Source organism: Anopheles moucheti, chromosome 3 (assembly GCF_943734755.1).
Source record: "Anopheles moucheti chromosome 3, idAnoMoucSN_F20_07, whole genome shotgun sequence".
Lineage (NCBI taxonomy): Eukaryota > Metazoa > Arthropoda > Insecta > Diptera > Culicidae > Anopheles > Anopheles moucheti.
The window spans coordinates 7,985,567-8,001,705 of NC_069141.1; the positions used below are offsets into that span (position 1 = coordinate 7,985,567).

General features: G+C 48.1%; 4 protein-coding genes across 5 annotated transcripts; 1 reads left to right on the forward strand and 3 right to left on the reverse strand.

Moving 5' to 3' along the window:
• Nucleotides 1-7: 7 nt before the first annotated feature.
• LOC128301166 (ribonuclease H1-like) lies at nt 8-801 on the reverse strand. Its single transcript, XM_053037515.1, has 2 exons — nt 546-801; nt 8-468 (listed from the first exon to the last, which is right to left on the reverse strand). The coding sequence occupies exons 1-2, from the start codon at nt 683-685 to the stop codon at nt 102-104; spliced, it is 507 nt and encodes a 168-aa protein (XP_052893475.1). The 5' UTR covers nt 686-801; the 3' UTR covers nt 8-101.
• A 2,938-nt stretch (nt 802-3,739) lies between these two features.
• Nucleotides 3,740-4,838, reverse strand: LOC128304034 (ribonuclease H1-like). Its single transcript, XM_053041157.1, has 3 exons — nt 4,700-4,838; nt 4,238-4,636; nt 3,740-4,168 (listed from the first exon to the last, which is right to left on the reverse strand). The coding sequence occupies exons 1-3, from the start codon at nt 4,780-4,782 to the stop codon at nt 3,802-3,804; spliced, it is 849 nt and encodes a 282-aa protein (XP_052897117.1). The 5' UTR covers nt 4,783-4,838; the 3' UTR covers nt 3,740-3,801.
• A 260-nt stretch (nt 4,839-5,098) lies between these two features.
• On the reverse strand, nt 5,099-7,111 carry LOC128302317 (mitochondrial-processing peptidase subunit alpha). Of its 2 annotated transcripts, none has more exons than XM_053039112.1 (3): nt 6,974-7,111; nt 5,489-6,894; nt 5,099-5,429 (listed from the first exon to the last, which is right to left on the reverse strand). In XM_053039112.1, the coding sequence occupies exons 1-3, from the start codon at nt 7,027-7,029 to the stop codon at nt 5,257-5,259; spliced, it is 1,635 nt and encodes a 544-aa protein (XP_052895072.1). In that variant the 5' UTR covers nt 7,030-7,111; the 3' UTR covers nt 5,099-5,256. The 2 variants fall into 2 exon arrangements, with proteins under 2 accessions (XP_052895072.1, XP_052895073.1); XM_053039113.1 differs by having other exon boundaries at nt 5,489-6,888; nt 6,974-7,094.
• Nucleotides 7,112-7,477: 366 nt separating this feature from the next.
• On the forward strand, nt 7,478-15,630 carry LOC128305945 (uncharacterized). The gene is made up of 7 exons (XM_053043586.1): nt 7,478-7,707; nt 7,770-7,937; nt 8,026-10,549; nt 11,018-11,034; nt 11,082-11,704; nt 11,779-12,362; nt 12,429-15,630. The coding sequence occupies exons 1-7, from the start codon at nt 7,662-7,664 to the stop codon at nt 15,628-15,630; spliced, it is 7,164 nt and encodes a 2,387-aa protein (XP_052899546.1). The 5' UTR covers nt 7,478-7,661.
• The last annotated feature ends 509 nt before the right edge of the window (nt 15,631-16,139 follow it).

Genomic DNA, 16,139 nt, shown 5'->3' on the forward strand with positions numbered 1-16,139 from the left:
AATAAAATTTAATTACACTTTCTCATAGCGTTTCGTGTGTATGTCTATTTCATAAATTACTCAACAAAACGATACATATTTCTAACTTGGTTCCGAACCTCCTAACGTCGCTGGTTTCGATACATTTCGGAACCCTTGCGGGCCAGCTGGTCCGCCCGCTCGTTACCCAGATTGCCACGGTGTGCATCAACGTGGTTCCATTTGACCTGCATATTGCCCGTACGCAGCTCGCGATCAAGCTCCTGGAAGTCGGCCTTATTCTTCACCGGACCACCGTTGGCCAGTGTCCAGTCGCGCTCCTTCCATCCCGGCATCCACTTGGTGGCAGAATCGATCAAAAACTTCGAATCCGTGTTGATGGCCAGTCGCTGAACCCCATTCTCACGAGCGGTCCGTATGGCCGAAGAGGCGGCCTGAATTTCGCCACAATTGTTCGTGGCCCGTCCGCTCACCGGTTTAGAAGTGTTCCTGTAAAAGACAAGCAAAATGGCGTATGTTAATCACTCCCTGCTTAGATACTACCAGTTTACAACAGTTATCCTTACAATGCGTGTCCTTCGTCGAAGTACACCCCGAAACCAGCAGCCGCTCGCGATGTTCCGTTGCCCTCGCACGAACCATCCGTGTACACTTTCACAAATCCATCCTCGTCCCGTTGGAAGTTGTGTCCTCGGTAGTTGGCCATTTTGCGCGAACCAGGATGGATGATATTTGCTCCAACAAGATATCACTTCACTTGCTCAATACTTGATCGAACGGTTGCTAACGTTGAACTGCCGGATGAACTGCGCTTCGAACTTCGTGCACCACTGCTTTCACCAATCCTAGCGCGAGTTGGATAGTAAACTGTTGCGCTTCAGAAACACACTGCGTTCCAAAATTAAAGCTGCACTCGTTTTTATTGATTTAAAAAAATTAAAATCAAATAGATCATAGGCCTGTTCACGGTAATGTCGCAAAAGTGTATCAATGGAAACTTTAACAGTTCGGATGAGGCCATGTGAGATTTCAAGCAAATCTCTGGAGAGGCCAGGAAAATTGAAATAAAGTCGAGACGTTCTCCGTGAAGGTTCTGGATTAAATCTAACTTTATTCGACGTTGCTTTTATACTAACAATGTGTCTAGGTGTTGGTAAAAATCACGACACGACGTTTACATGTGTTGGTGAATGCTGTGCGTGGGATAAAATTGCTTATTTGTGCGTTGGTCCTAACCAAACAAGGCAATCGAACCATCGGTAATTCCGTTTCCTTCACTGTCGGCTTGTGGCTTGCTAGGCCTGTGCTCAATGCATTTTTGTTAACACATGTGCATGCTGGATCCTAACACCTCGTAAATAATTTGGGCTTCGTTGCGCAGGTCAATGTTACTCACTTATGTCCCTCAAGAGTGCAGCTTGCTCTTGACTTGCATTTAAGGACTAACGTTTTTTCGACCGCGCCGAGTGTCTGTTTATTTTCAGGATTTTATGATCTACGCTGGTTTCGTGCATCCTGGATTCGCTCGTTTCGTGGACCTTTCTCAAACACTTTCTTCATTTACGAGTTCATTTACGATAAGTTACAAATTGACATAAACCTAGTCGTTGTGTACCCCGGGCAGAGTTTCTGGTAATTTTTTTTTAAATCATATGTAAAAACAACAACCGAGTGAGGCTATCATTTTGGGACACAGTGTAGTACTTTCGGGAGGAGAAAACAAGCAAAAACATCCTATTGTAATAGGCACAAAGCATAGCGTAGGTTCCTAGGGTTCAAGCGAAAACGCTTTGCAAGGTTAGCCAATGCATGACAATAACAATGATATCTTCTCATCCTTACTATCAAAGGAAGGTTCGTTGTGCTTGCGGTTAATTGTCTGTAGAAATCGGTTGCCTTCCCATATCAATACGAAAAGGTTAACAGAGTAAAGAATTGGAAAGACGATAGCTACTGGACAATAGACTAGGATTTTGGTTACCAGAAATCCGTTTTTTCACTGCGAACCATCCGAGAATCAGTCGCAATAGATTGATTCTACGCAGATATGAGCGAACAATCGAAAACTATTGTTATAGGAATAACGAACGTTTCTCCCAATAAAAAAAATCATTTTGTGGGAAAGCATAAAAACTAATTTGTATTTCACATAAGTCTAAATGAAACAACTCTCATACTGGAACTAAATCCAACATTGTTCCGAAATTAACAACAGGCCTGCTTGGATCCGAACAGGCGTTGAGTTGTTGCGTCCGCAATCTATTCGTTGCTTGTTTGAACATGTTGAATCGCGTTTCCTTTACGTTTCGAGTATGGCATGTAGCGGTTAGCAATTTGCTTGCACGTAGCCTGCTGTGTGAGCGGTTCCTGGTTCTGGTTGGTTCAACGCGTTGCCATTGCCAACATGTGGCATTTCTCCGGATTGTCCGGAAGTACAATTTTCATGCGTTCTCTGCAATTCATTAGCTTCGTGGATGATTCGATCACATTGAACATACATTTGTGGATCAAAGATGAAAACGAAATATCTGGGTGGAGGAAATTCTGATCGTCGTAGTTGTCCGCCTAGAGAGCAGCCTTTCCGTTGACGGGGACGATCTCGAGGCAGTCCAGATGTTTTACTACTTCGGTACGATCCAGACAACGTCTAAAGCAGGTACATCCAGAGATGCTTTGTTATGCGGAACGCTGAATATAATGGCCTCAATAAACTCTTACGATCCAGAAGACACCATCAAGTCATGAAATGAAGCACATAGTACACCCGGATACGTTCATGTATTGACAATATTTATTTTGTTTTAAAAATCAAATAAAACCATATAAATAACATGAGTACTATCCTAGCGTTGTTGGTTCCGATACATTTCGGATCCTTTGCGGGCTAGCTGATCCGCCCGCTCGTTACCCAGAATGCCACAGTGTGCATCAACGTGGTTCCACTTAATTTTCATACCGCCCGTACGCAGCTCGCGATCAAGCTCCTGGAAGTCGGCCTTATTCTTCACCGGACCACCACTGGCCAGGGTCCAGTTGCGCCGTTTCCATCCCTAAATCCGCTTGGTAGTAGAATATAATCGATAAAAAACTTCGAATCGGTGTTGATTTGAAGCTGCTGAATGCCTTGCTCACGGGCGATCCGGATTGCCAACGAGGCAGTCTGTATCTCGCCGCAATTGTTTGTGGCCAATAGACCTGCTCGGATCGGAAACGGCGTTGATGTTGTTGCGTCCGCAATCTACTCGTTGCTTGTTTGAACATGTTGAATCGCGTTTCCTTTACGTTTCGAGTATGGCATGTAGCGGTTAGCAATTTGCTTGCACGTAGCCTGCTGTGTGAGCGGTTCCTGGTTCTGGTTGGTTCAACGCGTAGCCATTGCCAACATGTGGCATTTCTCCGGATTGTCCGGAAGTACAATTTTCATGCGTTCTCTTCAATTCATTAGCTTCGTGGATGATTCGATCACATTGAACATACATTTGTGGATCGAAGATGAAAACGAAATATCTGGGTGGAGGAAATTCTGATCGTCATAGTTGTCCGCCTGGAGAGCAGCCTTTCCGTTGACGGGGACGATCTCGAGGCAGTCCAGATGTTTTACTACTTCGGTACGATCCAGACAACGACCAAAGCAGGTACATCCAGAGATGCTTTGTTATGCGGAACCCTGAATATAATGTCCTTAACAAACTCTTACGATTCAGAAGACACCATCAAGTCATGAAATGAAGCACATAGTGCACCCGGATACGTTCATGTATTGACAATATTTATTTTGTTTCAAAAATCAAACAAAACCATATAAATAACATGAGTACTATCCTAGCGTTGTTGGTTCCGATACATTTCGGATCCTTTGCGGGCTAGCTGGTCCGCCCGCTCGTTACCCAGAATGCCACAGTGTGCATCAACGTGGTTCCACTTAATTTTCATATCGCCCGTACGCAGCTCGCGATCAAGCTCCTGGAAGTCGGCCTTATTCTTCACCGGACCACCACTGGCCAGTGTCCAGTTGCGTCGTTTCCATCCCGAAATCCACTTGGTAATAGAATCGATCAAAAACTTCGAATCGGTGTTGATTTGAAGCTGCTGAATGCCTTGCTCACGGGCGATTCGGATTGCTAACGAGGCAGCCTGTATCTCGCCGCAATTGTTTGTGGCCCGTCCGCTCACCGGTTTGGATGTGTTCCTATGAAAACAAAATTATGTACGCTGATTATTTCTTTGGAAACAGCCGAATTGCACCATGTATCCTTACAATGCATGCCCTTCGTCAAAGTACACTCCAGCACCGGCACATGCTTTTGCTGTTCCATTGCCCTCGCAGGACCCATCCGTGTACACGTGCACAAATCCATCGTTGTCCTGCAAAAAGCTATGCTCTCCAAACTGGACCTTTTTGCATCCCGGAGTTGGAACTTCCTCGAGCAGAATGGTCTTTTTCGCTTGCTTACTACATGGTGCTAACGTTGTACTCGTAGAAGCACTTCGTTTTCCTTTCCAATTCGTTGGAGGTTGCTTGTTTGCAGTAAGAACGCTTCTTGTATTGCCGCCGCTACCTGCGTGAGTTGTAATAAATTGTTGTGCTTCCGCTTGTGTGGTAAACTTTTTAAATCGAGCACCGGTAAATCCATTTACCTGGGCCTGGCATTCGGGCCTAGAAAACAAGCTAGATGTTATAATACATGAAGCTTATGTTTGCAACAAATGCATTGCTTACCACGTTGCGAATATGCCCACTTGGCGTCCTTTGGCAACCGCATAGAACGGCATCGCGCGGGATGCGATCGTACGCAGAAGCATACAGCTGTTGAAAGATAATGGTCGATCAGAAGGAGTTGGGAGCTTGTACGCGCCCAGCTGACATATTTCTACCGGAACAAAGGTTCCACGAATTGTTGTTTGTTTACATTGTCACAGTTGACAGTTTACGCCCAGCTGACTCTACTGGATTACTAGTTTAAAAAGACGCTAAAAAGATTCTCGTGCGGACTTCGTCGATCGAGCGAGTCCGTGTAATACAGCAGAAAGTAGAAATAAGCATCACACTTACGGTATAGCTTAAAAGGATATTTTATTTCCAATTCTCAATCTTCGAATACAACAAAAAATAGCAGAAAGGCATCTCCTGTCGATAGCCGACACGGGTATATTGTAAACACTAGCTAAAATTGGAAAGCAGGATCAACAAAAACGTCTTCGGTACATCTAAGAATTTCTCCTAGGCATAATATAGGTTGTCGCTGTAATTATCATTCATTTTTGCCCTAGGCGTCTTTATCGAAACAGCGTCAACCGCCGATTGCCCGGAAACCGTCCTTCGTTTGAAAGGGCCGCGTGAATGTCCTTTATCTCCGGAATGCCCTTAATTTCCCCACGGGCGGCCATTGCAGGAGCAGATACAAGCATTTTCCGCGCAACGTTTTGCACATCTTCGGCAGTAATTTTCTCTACAAATGAAAGAACATCCGTTAGATTATGCGTTTTTTTGCGTACGGAGAAAGCTTACCAATTTCTTGAATAAAGTGTTCCGGTCGCCGACGTTCACCGGTCGCCAGTACCTGTCGTCCGATGTCCTCAAACACAACCGGTCTGGCCTCCAGGTTCATCAACAGCATCGACTGCAGCTGTGTCTTGGCTCGCCGCAGCTCCTGATCACCGGGACGGGCCTGCATCGTGTACAGTTCCCGAGTGATGACCTCCACCAGGCTGCGGACGTGTGTCGGTGGTGCGGTGGCATGAATGCAGAACAAACCCGTATCACCGTATGCATGGTTGTACGCGGTCGCACTGTACATCCAATGGTACCGATTAAGCACGTTCGTGTAGAGGCGCGTGTACATGCCCTTGCCAGGGCCACCGGCCGAAAACGATCCGCCACCGCCCATCATCATGTTAAGGACGCAGGCAGCAATGAAATCTTTATCCTGATGGGAGCAACCCTTCAATCCAATCACAACGTGCGCTAACTCCGGGAGACCTACAGCCGCGTAAACCGGGATGGCACATTCCTCTAGCTTCGATCCACCAGTGTACTGCGCCACGGATGTGTCCACACCTTTCGGATGGGGCGAAGCGCTTTTTTCATTTTCCCATGTGGCCGAACCTTGCACAAAGTAGCGCTCGGCCAGTCGAACTAACTCATCGTGCGGAACGCCAACACCGGCCAGTACCATCCGTTCCGGAGTGTGATGTAGGCTTAGGTAAGACAGCAGCGTGTCACGATCGATCGTGGGAACATTCTCGGAAGGGCACAACTTGGGAAAACCGAGCGTATTGTCGCGATAGGCGGCCGCGTGCACCATGTCCATCACAATCGGTTCCTGTTCCGGACGCATGCCGAGTGTTTCCAGATCGAACTGTACCGCTTGCCGAGCTAGCTCTACCTCGTCCATCGATAGCTGCGGACGGAGTACGACCTCCGACAGAATGCGCGTCACCGATTCCAACCCTCGGCTGTCCGCGCTGGCCGCATATACGAACGTATCCCTAGTGCTCTGGCAGTCACAAATTCCACCGTGTCGCTCAAGCTCCCGGAAGATTACATCACGCTCCCCGTACTCGGAGGTCGACTGAAAGGCAAGCTTCTCCAGGAAGTGGGAAATGCCGCTCGGGTATGCCAATTCGTACCGTGGCCCAGAATCAATCACCACGCCGACTGTGCAGAACTGTCCGAACCGATTCTCGGACGCTACCCGTAGTCCGTTGCTGAGCCGTGTGACTTGCGTGACATTACTCTGATCTCCCGGCCGGGCGTACTGTACCGGTGGCAGATTGGGAATGGGCTGCGAAAGGGGCGGGAGTGGTGTAACGACGTCTTTCGAGGGCACATTAATGGTGGTCCCGTCGGGGTCGCTTGCCCGCCCGCCGGATGTTTCGCTTGCAAACGAACGCCAGTGTAAAGTGTTGCTGTAGCTACAAGAGAGGGGCGAAAAAACAACAACCATTATCGCACACTTCACGAGGAACGAATTTTCTTGTCCGGGACATTTACCATTTGTTCAGCAGGATTCGTTTGCTCAGCGCTCGCACGTTGTATGGTAGAGACATTTTCTAGCTGCAATCGACAGGTTTTGAGGATCTGATTTCAATAAAATTAACACAAATTCACGGTCGATAACGTGCGCAACTCTGGACTTTGTTTTGCAATTCGGAGAACAGTCTGTATTGAACATACGCGGTAAATGCGTTCTGAAATATTGTTTATATTCCGTTCTAAGGAGTCCAATAGTTTAATTATACATTGCGCAATAAAATGCATAATTGAATCTTGAGAATTTATTGATCTATTATTTATGCGATTGAAATTCTAACGAAAAATATTATTTATCACAATAAAATGGGAACACATTGATGCAGAAATGTGATAACTTAAAAGTGTAGAAATAAAACCAACGCAATAGACGCAATGCGCTGTCAAATTTCAAAATTCGCGTATTTCGTGTACTGCGTATAGCGTGAACAAAGTGTATTTGGGTCTGTCTGTCCCGTCTGTGTCTAGCTGTGCTTGTGATTCGTTTAATTCTCTTCTACGTAAAACCGGCACCCATAATCCTGGAAATAGTGCCTCTCTATTGTAATAGCAACGCTCAATACCGGCCCATAGATTTGTGGTGCGTGTTGGGTTTTAGGCAGTTTCGCACAAACGGTACAAACTGGATGACGCTACGGTTCGTACAGCCATGGAGTACTACGCCATTTTCATACCCAACAACACGTCCAACTTCGGTAAGTTTTGCGGATTGACCGTTGTGGTTCAAAATGTGTACTGATTTGCCCGCATCTTGTAGCGATCAAAAGCTTCTACAACAACAAAATTGAAGCATTGGGTGCATTGAAGCTGCACAAAGATGCACGAATGAAAGCATTTTCCACGAGCGAAGAAGCGGTCTACTTTTACCTGCATGGACCATCTGAAGGAGCGGCTACTGTTGGTGGTGGTGCAGCTGCTGTAGCAGGTAAGTCACGTTCGTTTGCGACCCTGAATGCACTCGGGTGAAATCAAAGTAATGCACGCCCTTTTCATCCCCTTTCATTTACCAACAGCGCCCGGGAGTCCGATACCGACCGCTGAGCGTAAGGTACCGAAGTCACCGTTCGTCGCCCCATCGAGCCAGAAGCTGGTAGCGTTCCGGAAGCTAATCGAAGCCAACAACATCGAAGAAGTGCGCACAATGGTTCTGCAAAATCCACGCTATCTTATCAGCTCAGGTGACACACCAACCATCCTTAAGGAGGGGCCACGGTACAACGCCCTGCACATCACTGCTATTGAGGGACGGAGCGACATATGCCGACTAATACTGCAAACGATAGAAAATCCAGCCTACATTGAGCTGCTGCACGGACAACGCTCGTCCTCGACCGATGAGGTTACTGCCATACTGCTCGACCTGTATCTAAACACACCGGACAAATGCCGGAACGAAACGCCTCTCCATTTTGCCGCCAAACTCGGCTGGGTGGAAGTGGTGAAGGAACTGATTGCCTTTCCGCAGTGCCAGGTGAAGCCAAACGCGGACGGGTTGTATCCGCGGGAAATTATCTGCAGTCGAGCTAAGCAAGCCAACAACACGGTCGAAATACGGGAAGCTATTTATGCGTTGTTGAAGGAAAACTTTTTCGTTCCGGTGATTCGCACGGAGGACAACAGCATACCGCCCGTCGTGGGTGAACCGTTCTCACCGACCGAACTTCCTAAACTGGATGAATCGAGAGACAAGTTGAACACCCGTCGCGAAATTAAAGCGTATGCTGGTCCGATGGACCAGGAAAAAGCGCTACGGTTTTGTAAGCGTTGGAAAACGCCACCCAGATTGAAGATTCTTGGAGCGGCAATGGTGCAGAGCGATAGCAAGTTGTCGGAGATGAGAAAAAGCTCGACTCCGATCAAGGCAGCCGCTCGGCGACTGTTTGCGAACCGTTCGTTCGATGGCAGACTGGAAGAGGAGCAGGCTGGCGAACAGGAGCAACGTCATAACAATAACACGCTCATCGATTCAAGTCTGGACGAAAGCCTGGAACAGTTGGAAAAATTCATCCCCGACGACAATGGCAATCACTTACGAATGTCTGTTCCGTATACGCCCAATAGACTGTTCTTTTCGTACCGCAATCATCTAGCGAACGATAGCATCGATACGGAAGATTCGTACTGTGTCAATGACGCAGACGCTGCCAACTTTAGCTACGTGTGCGAGGAAACGCAAACGACGTACGAGAAAGGCAACGTGACGGAGTCACCCTCGTTTAAGGAACGTTCCATACGCATCACAGACCCGACCAAAGGGCTCGAAACGGTTGGGCGCATGTTGGCCGAGAAGGAGCAGGTCGGTTGGAAGGAGTATTGGAGCTTTTTGGGCACATTCTGTAACATCGCGGATGAGACGGGTTTAACGATGTTGGAACAACACCTAGCGCAAAAGAAACAACAGCTGGAGGGTGTGCTGCAAGCGGAGAGCATTGCCGAAAGCGATAGCAATTCGACGTATCAAAAGGAACGTTCGTTTAACGAGGTGATGAACATGATTTGTGAATCGACGGAAAAGATGCACCTCAATATGGCCGATGATTGGCAACGAACGGCCGTATCTAACCCATATCGCTGCCTTTTGAATTCGTTGCACGTGTTCGGCACACGTTTGGTAAATAGTGTGCTGAAACCGATATCGAAGAGTTCCGACGATTGCGTTGGTGAAACGTTCCAAGCCCAGATCCGACAGCTGGAGAAGCTGCTCGAGAACTATCGTAACGACGCGGCATTTAGGATGATTAATTTTTCCAAAGTACATGCTCTATTTTCCTACTTAATCGTTGCGAATGTGCCACAGCACCGTAACGGAGATGCGAAGTCGTCCAACATGTGGAAATCTTTGCTGCGTCGCGATACGTTGAACGAAACAGCAAAATGTGTCGCAAAGTTTCTGTCGCAGTTTTCCGACAATCCTTCGACGATTGCTCCCTTCGACTTTGGCGATGAAGCAGAGCGGAACTGGCAAACGCTCTGGGAGGATAATGTATACATTCTGTCATGCAACTGCCGCACTGAAGGACCGACGCACACCGCTAGCAAAGGCATACTGGAGCGAATGAACAAACGACGTGAAAAACGTGCGACGCGCACACCGTCAGCGTCGGAATCCGTGCCATCGAATGTAGTGGTTGATTTCCACACATATCGCAGTGCCGGAACTGGTCGTGAACTTACTCCCGATGGATCGTTCGAGGAAGATGAACGATACTACAGTTGCAGTGATTCCGAAAACGAGCAGGAAGACATGTTCTTCACGCCACCATCTAGCCCCAAGGCGGCGCGAAAGGATCACAACGGAAATAGTCCGGAGACCGCGACACAGTTGCAGAAGATGAACAGCGCTGGAACACCGGACGACGGATTGATGGAGCAGAGTGTGGAGGACGACAACGAGGGTTATGCGGTATTCATTTCTGGGTCGTTGCCAACCCAGCACGACACAGACGTTTGGAATGTGCTGAAACTGGTCGACGTTGACCAAGCATCCTATCCGCACGTGTACGCCTGGAAGTGTGCGATGGCTGAGTATCAGTCATAGCCCGTGATAAAGTGATGAGTTGTGTTCATATCGCGAATCTCCCAATAAAAATCCTTTTGTAAATTTGTTAGACAAAAGCATGAAATGCTTGAGAACCAAATAAATTATGATTGTTTTTGTCAGGCATGTGTGTGGCAAGTGTTCATTGCGTCGTAAATAACCCATTTAGAGCTTGAATCGAGGTTCATAACAGCCGATGCTGAATCGAAATGCATTAGTAAATCTGCAATCAATTCATTTAACTTTAACAACTTAAAAAAAAAAGAAATAAACGTTCGTACTTGAATCAGTTAAATTTTAATTATAGCATTTGAAAAAACGCCGTCGATACTTTCAAAAATTACAAGAAAACATGATGTTGAAAGAATGTTTTGATTGTGGGATATTTTTCATCGGGGTTTGTTTACGTATTGTTCGATTGCTGACACCGGTAGGATCAATTTGTGCAGTGTTTTGTGAAAAATAAGCTACGCTAAAACACCTTGTGAACGATAAAACAAACAGAGTCGTAGTATAAATTCGCCAAAGTAGTGATTTGGGACGGAAATCATTGCCAAGTGATGAATAACCACAGGCCACCTAGTTATCCACCGCCTCCTCGTCCGAATCATTTTCTACCTCGGGGTAATACGGCGCTACCACCATCCGGTAATGCTGGAAATGTCCACAACAGTGCTGGATTTACAATGCCAAACTTCAACTTTCCACCGCCGAATATTCCGCCCTCGTTAACGAGACCACCACCAGCGACATCCTACTATTCTCGTGATCGTTCGGATAAGAGCCACACCAACAGCAGTCCGTATCACTCTTCCGGTCCGCACCAGACGTACAAGCGTCATACACCGCACAACCCAGGTGGAACGCAATTCACCTCCCAAGGAAGACGCTCAACCAATCCGGTGCCATCCCATTCCGGTGGGTCATACAAACATTCGGCCCATCATTCGTATTCATCGTCGGGACAGAAATCTTCACCATATTCACGTTCTTCGGCATCCCGGTATGGGTCTAGCGGTAGATCACATTCGGTACCGAGCAGCTCAGACCGATTGGCTCGATCTCGTACGGATCGTTCAGCTTCCTGCAGGCGAGATGCAGACAAACCTTCCTCCTCCGAACGTAGCAGTACTCGTCATTCCCGGTTTAAAGTGGTAAGTATTGGTATTCCTCAAAACAAACCCTGATTGAATGGTTTTTAAAAATCTCCCCCTTACGCCCAATGCAGGACACAGAGCGTGCCGAAATTCTGTCTAAATGGTGCCGCAACTATTGTGAGACTTCGGAAGATATTGCACGCAAACTGGCGGAGATGGCCAACGATGAAGAACGCACACAGTGGGTACGTTCTTCGCCGGCCGAGCTCTACTACAGACGAGTGTCGGAAAAGGTGGTTGAATCGACCGCTCGTCTTGACGCACTGTGTACCCTGTTCGAGGAGGAGCTAATCCAGCGCGCGGCACGGATACGTGCCATCCAAACGCCATACAATCCGCCACCCCGCAAGCGCAAGATGAAAATGTGTCGCCACAAGCATGATAAATGTTCGTCTTCGTCGGAATCTTCCGACGAAGAGATGGAGTTCGAGGATGAGTGCAGTATGGAAGAGTTGACGGCAAAAATTAAACATCCGCTCCGGCTGCATGTCGATCTGTGGTACAACGATCCGGGCGAGATGAACGATGGACCGTTGTGTCGGTGTTCGGCCCGATCCCGCCGGACCGGCATACGACACGGGAAGTATCCTGGTGAGGAAACGTTCACAAAGTGTGTTCCCAACTCGAACAATGCGGATAAATTGTATCATTATCGGTAAGTCACCGGCAAAAATATCCGGAGCTCTTCATTAAGACTAATCCCTGGGGAATTTTTTTCCAGTATTACAATCTCTCCTCCAACGAATTTCCTCACGAAAACGCCCACGATCATAAAGCACGATCAGCACGAGTTCCTGTTCGAGGGGTTCTCGCTGCTTTCACACGAACCGATCGGTGAGTTACCGACCTGCAAGGTAATTCGCTTCAACATCGAATACACGATCCTGTACATTGAGGAGCAGATGCCGGAAAACTTTACCATACGCGAACTGAACCTCTTCGATCGGTATCTGTTCCGTGAGCTGCTCGAACTGGTGGACTTTACCGTACAGCCGTCCGGTTCCGGTGAGGAGAGTTGCTGCCCGTGCTATCATTTTCTACCGCGCTTTGTGCGTGATCTGCCAGACAACGGCAAGGAAGTGCTTGCGATGAGTGAAGTGTTGCGCTATCTATTGGATAATTCGGGCCCGCTCGTACCACCGGACATGCTGAAGGAGATGATGGACATGAGCCAGAACGAGTGGCAGGATTACGTCGACTACGTGAAGGGCATGGTCGTGACGAACCCGGGCATGAAGCCGTGTTCGGTGCGGGTCGATCAGTTGGATCGGAACGTGGGCGATGTCCCGGAAGCAACAGCGATCGATGAGCACGGTCTGGTGCATCCGGTCATCGTACACTTTGGCATTAGACCGCCCCAGCTGAGCTACGCCGGAAATCCCGAGTATCAGAAGGCGTGGCGAGAGTACATCAAGTTTCGCCATCTGATTGCCAACATGTCGAAACCTTCGTTCGAGGACAAGCGTAAGCTGGAGACGAAAGAGAACCGGCTGCTGGAGATGCGGATGCAGGGAAGGATGAAGCGTAACATCACGATCGCGGTTAGTGCGAAGGCGTTCCATCGGACGGGGATTATGTGCGATATGGTGCAGCACGCCATGTTGATTCCCGTGCTGACGGGCCATCTGAGGTTTCACCGATCGTTGAATGTGCTCGAACGGTACATTGGGTACACGTTTACGAATCGTTACACCTTACAGTTGGCCCTCACGCATCCATCGTACAAGGAGAATTTCGGTACGAATCCGGATCATGCTCGGAATAGCCTGACAAACTGTGGAATACGCCAGCCGGAATATGGCGATCGTAAGATACACTACATGAACACACGCAAGCGTGGCATCAATACGCTTATCAGCATTATGTCTCGGTTCGGTAAGGAGCACGAGACGGACAGCAACATTACGCACAACGAGCGGCTGGAGTTTCTGGGTGATGCGGTGGTAGAGTTCATTACCTCGATCCATCTCTTCCACATGTTTCCGGATCTGGAAGAAGGCGGGTTGGCGACATATAGGGCCGCAATCGTTCAGAACCAACACCTTGCCGTACTGGCCAAGAAGTTACACCTGGAGGAGTTTATGCTGTACGCACACGGATCGGATTTATGCCACGAACTGGAATTACGGCACGCATTGGCCAATTGCTTTGAAGCGTTGATGGGAGCGCTACTACTCGACGGTGGCATCGAGGTGGCGGATCGCGTTTTTGCGTATGCGCTCTTCCAGGAGGATGATACGTTGCGCGGCATATGGGTAAACTATCCGTCACATCCGCTGCAGGAACAGGAACCCCTCGGTGATCGGCATCATATTGGATCGTTCGAGATGCTGAAAACGTTAACACGCTTCGAAGATTCGATTGGCGTACAGTTCAACCACATACGACTGTTGGCGCGAGCGTTCACGGATCGTTCGATCGGTTTCACCAACCTCACGCTCGGTTCCAATCAACGGCTCGAGTTCCTGGGCGATACGGTGCTGCAGCTGATCTGCTCCGAGTATCTGTATCGCCACTTCCCGGAGCACCACGAAGGTCACCTGTCGCTATTGCGCAGCTCGCTCGTAAACAATCGAACGCAGGCGGTCGTTTGTGACGACCTCGGCATGACACAGTTCGCCGTCTACTCGAACCCGAAGGCGGACCTCAAGACGAAGGATCGGGCCGATTTGCTGGAAGCATTTTTGGGTGCACTGTACGTCGACAAGGGGCTCGAGTACTGCGAGATGTTCTGTCACGTGTGTTTGTTCCCGCGGCTGCAGGATTTTATCATGAACCAGGACTGGAACGATCCAAAGTCTAAGCTACAGCAGTGCTGTCTCACGCTGCGCACGATGGATGGCGGCGAACCGGATATTCCCGTGTACAAGGTTATCGAATGCACCGGACCGACGAATACGCGCGTGTACTCCGTTGCGGTGTACTTTCGCGGGAAACGTTTGGCGTGTGCGGATGGGCATAGTATCCAACAGGCGGAGATGAACGCCGCAAAACAAGCGTTGGAAAATTCGAAAGATCTTTTCCCGCAGCTTGATCACCAGCGACGGGTGATTGCGCAAAGTCTCAAGCGACAGAAGGTACCGCGATCAGCCGGTGGGTCGGGTATACGGAGCGGTGCGGGAACTGCTGGATTTCCCGGATCAAATGGTGAGCAGGATTTGCCCGGTGAAGATGAGCTGGAAGAGGATGAAATTATGCCTAACACCACTGATCAACCGCCAGAAGGAATGGCAGCGAAACGTAAGCGTGAACAGAAGAATGCTTCCGTGTTTCTGCCAGAATCGGCCCGGCTTCCAAAGCAGTACCAGATACGTCGCCGTTCGCGATCCAATAGTAATAGCAGTAACAGCAGTAGTAGTAGCAGCAGCAGCAATAGCAGCTGTGAAAGAGAACACAAAAGTAAAAAAGAAACCGATAAAACCGCTGTTCCCAGTGATATCAGTTCCGAGTCCGACGAACCGGTGGTTGAGAATAAGACAGATGATAAAGATAATACAGTGGTAGAGGAACCAACTATGCCGGAGGTGGAAGCGATGATGCACAAAACAGTAGAAATCGTATCGCCGCTTCAATTGAAGTTGGAACCGCTGGATGAGTGCGAATATAGCTCCGTATCGGATGATGAAGATTTGGGCCTGGACGATATTTCCGACGGCGACGAACAGTTTACGGCTGAGGTGGTGGACAACACTGCCGAGGAAATAGTAGAAGATTTTAAACCCTGTGTTGAAGATTTTGCAACAGCTGCTGATGAGATTAAGGCGGAAAAACTTGACCTACCAGCAGAGGATAGCACTGGTAGTGGCAATACTGCTGCTGGCTATGTTAGCTTACTGCAGGAGTATCAGATTAAAGTAGAAGGAACGGATGAACTATCGTCCGATTTGGAGGCAGGAGAAATTGATGAATCAATGGAACAGTAGCGCACTTTCGACAGAGAAGGAAAGCTAACTAATTCATATGCATTATTACCAAATAAGAATTTCCCAGTGTTAGCATACAATAAACATAGTTGAAGAATTCAGCAATTGTAATGATACATCTCTGAAACTCTCGGAGTTCAACGATAGAACAAGCTCAACCCTTTTTTTGGTGTATTGACCTGCTAAGGTCAGGTTTGCCACAACTGGAATAAGAGACTTATGTTTATACCGCTCGAGCTACTCCAAACTCGAGACATTAAGGAACATATTGATAACATTTTCCAGTACTTACATCAGACGGTCTTCTGATCCGACTCTTTAGCCGTAAACTGACTTCTCTTTCGGACAATTCATCATGCCAAGGGCACCATAGTCTGTTGTGTCGCCTGTTTTCATTCAAGAGGAGAATTTGTCCCCTGGTTTTGTTCAGTTTATCATTTCCATTAGTACTATTTTTTCCCGCTCTGCTTCACGCCGTCAATGAAAAACTACATACACCACATTGGTTT

Bases quoted from the DNA above. Each gene is read 5' to 3' on its own strand.
- LOC128301166 (XM_053037515.1), bottom strand. From the start codon at position 685: ATGGCCAACTACCGAGGACACAACTTCCAACGGGACGAGGATGGATTT. The intron at 469-545 runs GTAAGGATAACT...TGTCTTTTACAG, and splicing joins TTCGACGAAGGACACGCATT to GAACACTTCTAAACCGGTGA.
- LOC128304034 (XM_053041157.1), bottom strand. From the start codon at position 4,782: ATGCTTCTGCGTACGATCGCATCCCGCGCGATGCCGTTCTATGCGGTT. The intron at 4,637-4,699 runs GTAAGCAATGCA...CTTGTTTTCTAG, and splicing joins GTGGGCATATTCGCAACGTG to GCCCGAATGCCAGGCCCAGG. The intron at 4,169-4,237 runs GTAAGGATACAT...TTGTTTTCATAG, and splicing joins TTTGACGAAGGGCATGCATT to GAACACATCCAAACCGGTGA.
- LOC128302317 (XM_053039112.1), bottom strand. From the start codon at position 7,029: ATGTCTCTACCATACAACGTGCGAGCGCTGAGCAAACGAATCCTGCTG. The intron at 6,895-6,973 runs GTAAATGTCCCG...CCTCTCTTGTAG, and splicing joins CGAATCCTGCTGAACAAATG to CTACAGCAACACTTTACACT. The intron at 5,430-5,488 runs GTAAGCTTTCTC...TTTCATTTGTAG, and splicing joins ACACTTTATTCAAGAAATTG to AGAAAATTACTGCCGAAGAT.
- LOC128305945 (XM_053043586.1), top strand. From the start codon at position 7,662: ATGGAGTACTACGCCATTTTCATACCCAACAACACGTCCAACTTCG. The intron at 7,708-7,769 runs GTAAGTTTTGCG...CGCATCTTGTAG, and splicing joins CAACAACACGTCCAACTTCG to CGATCAAAAGCTTCTACAAC. The intron at 7,938-8,025 runs GTAAGTCACGTT...ATTTACCAACAG, and splicing joins TGGTGCAGCTGCTGTAGCAG to CGCCCGGGAGTCCGATACCG.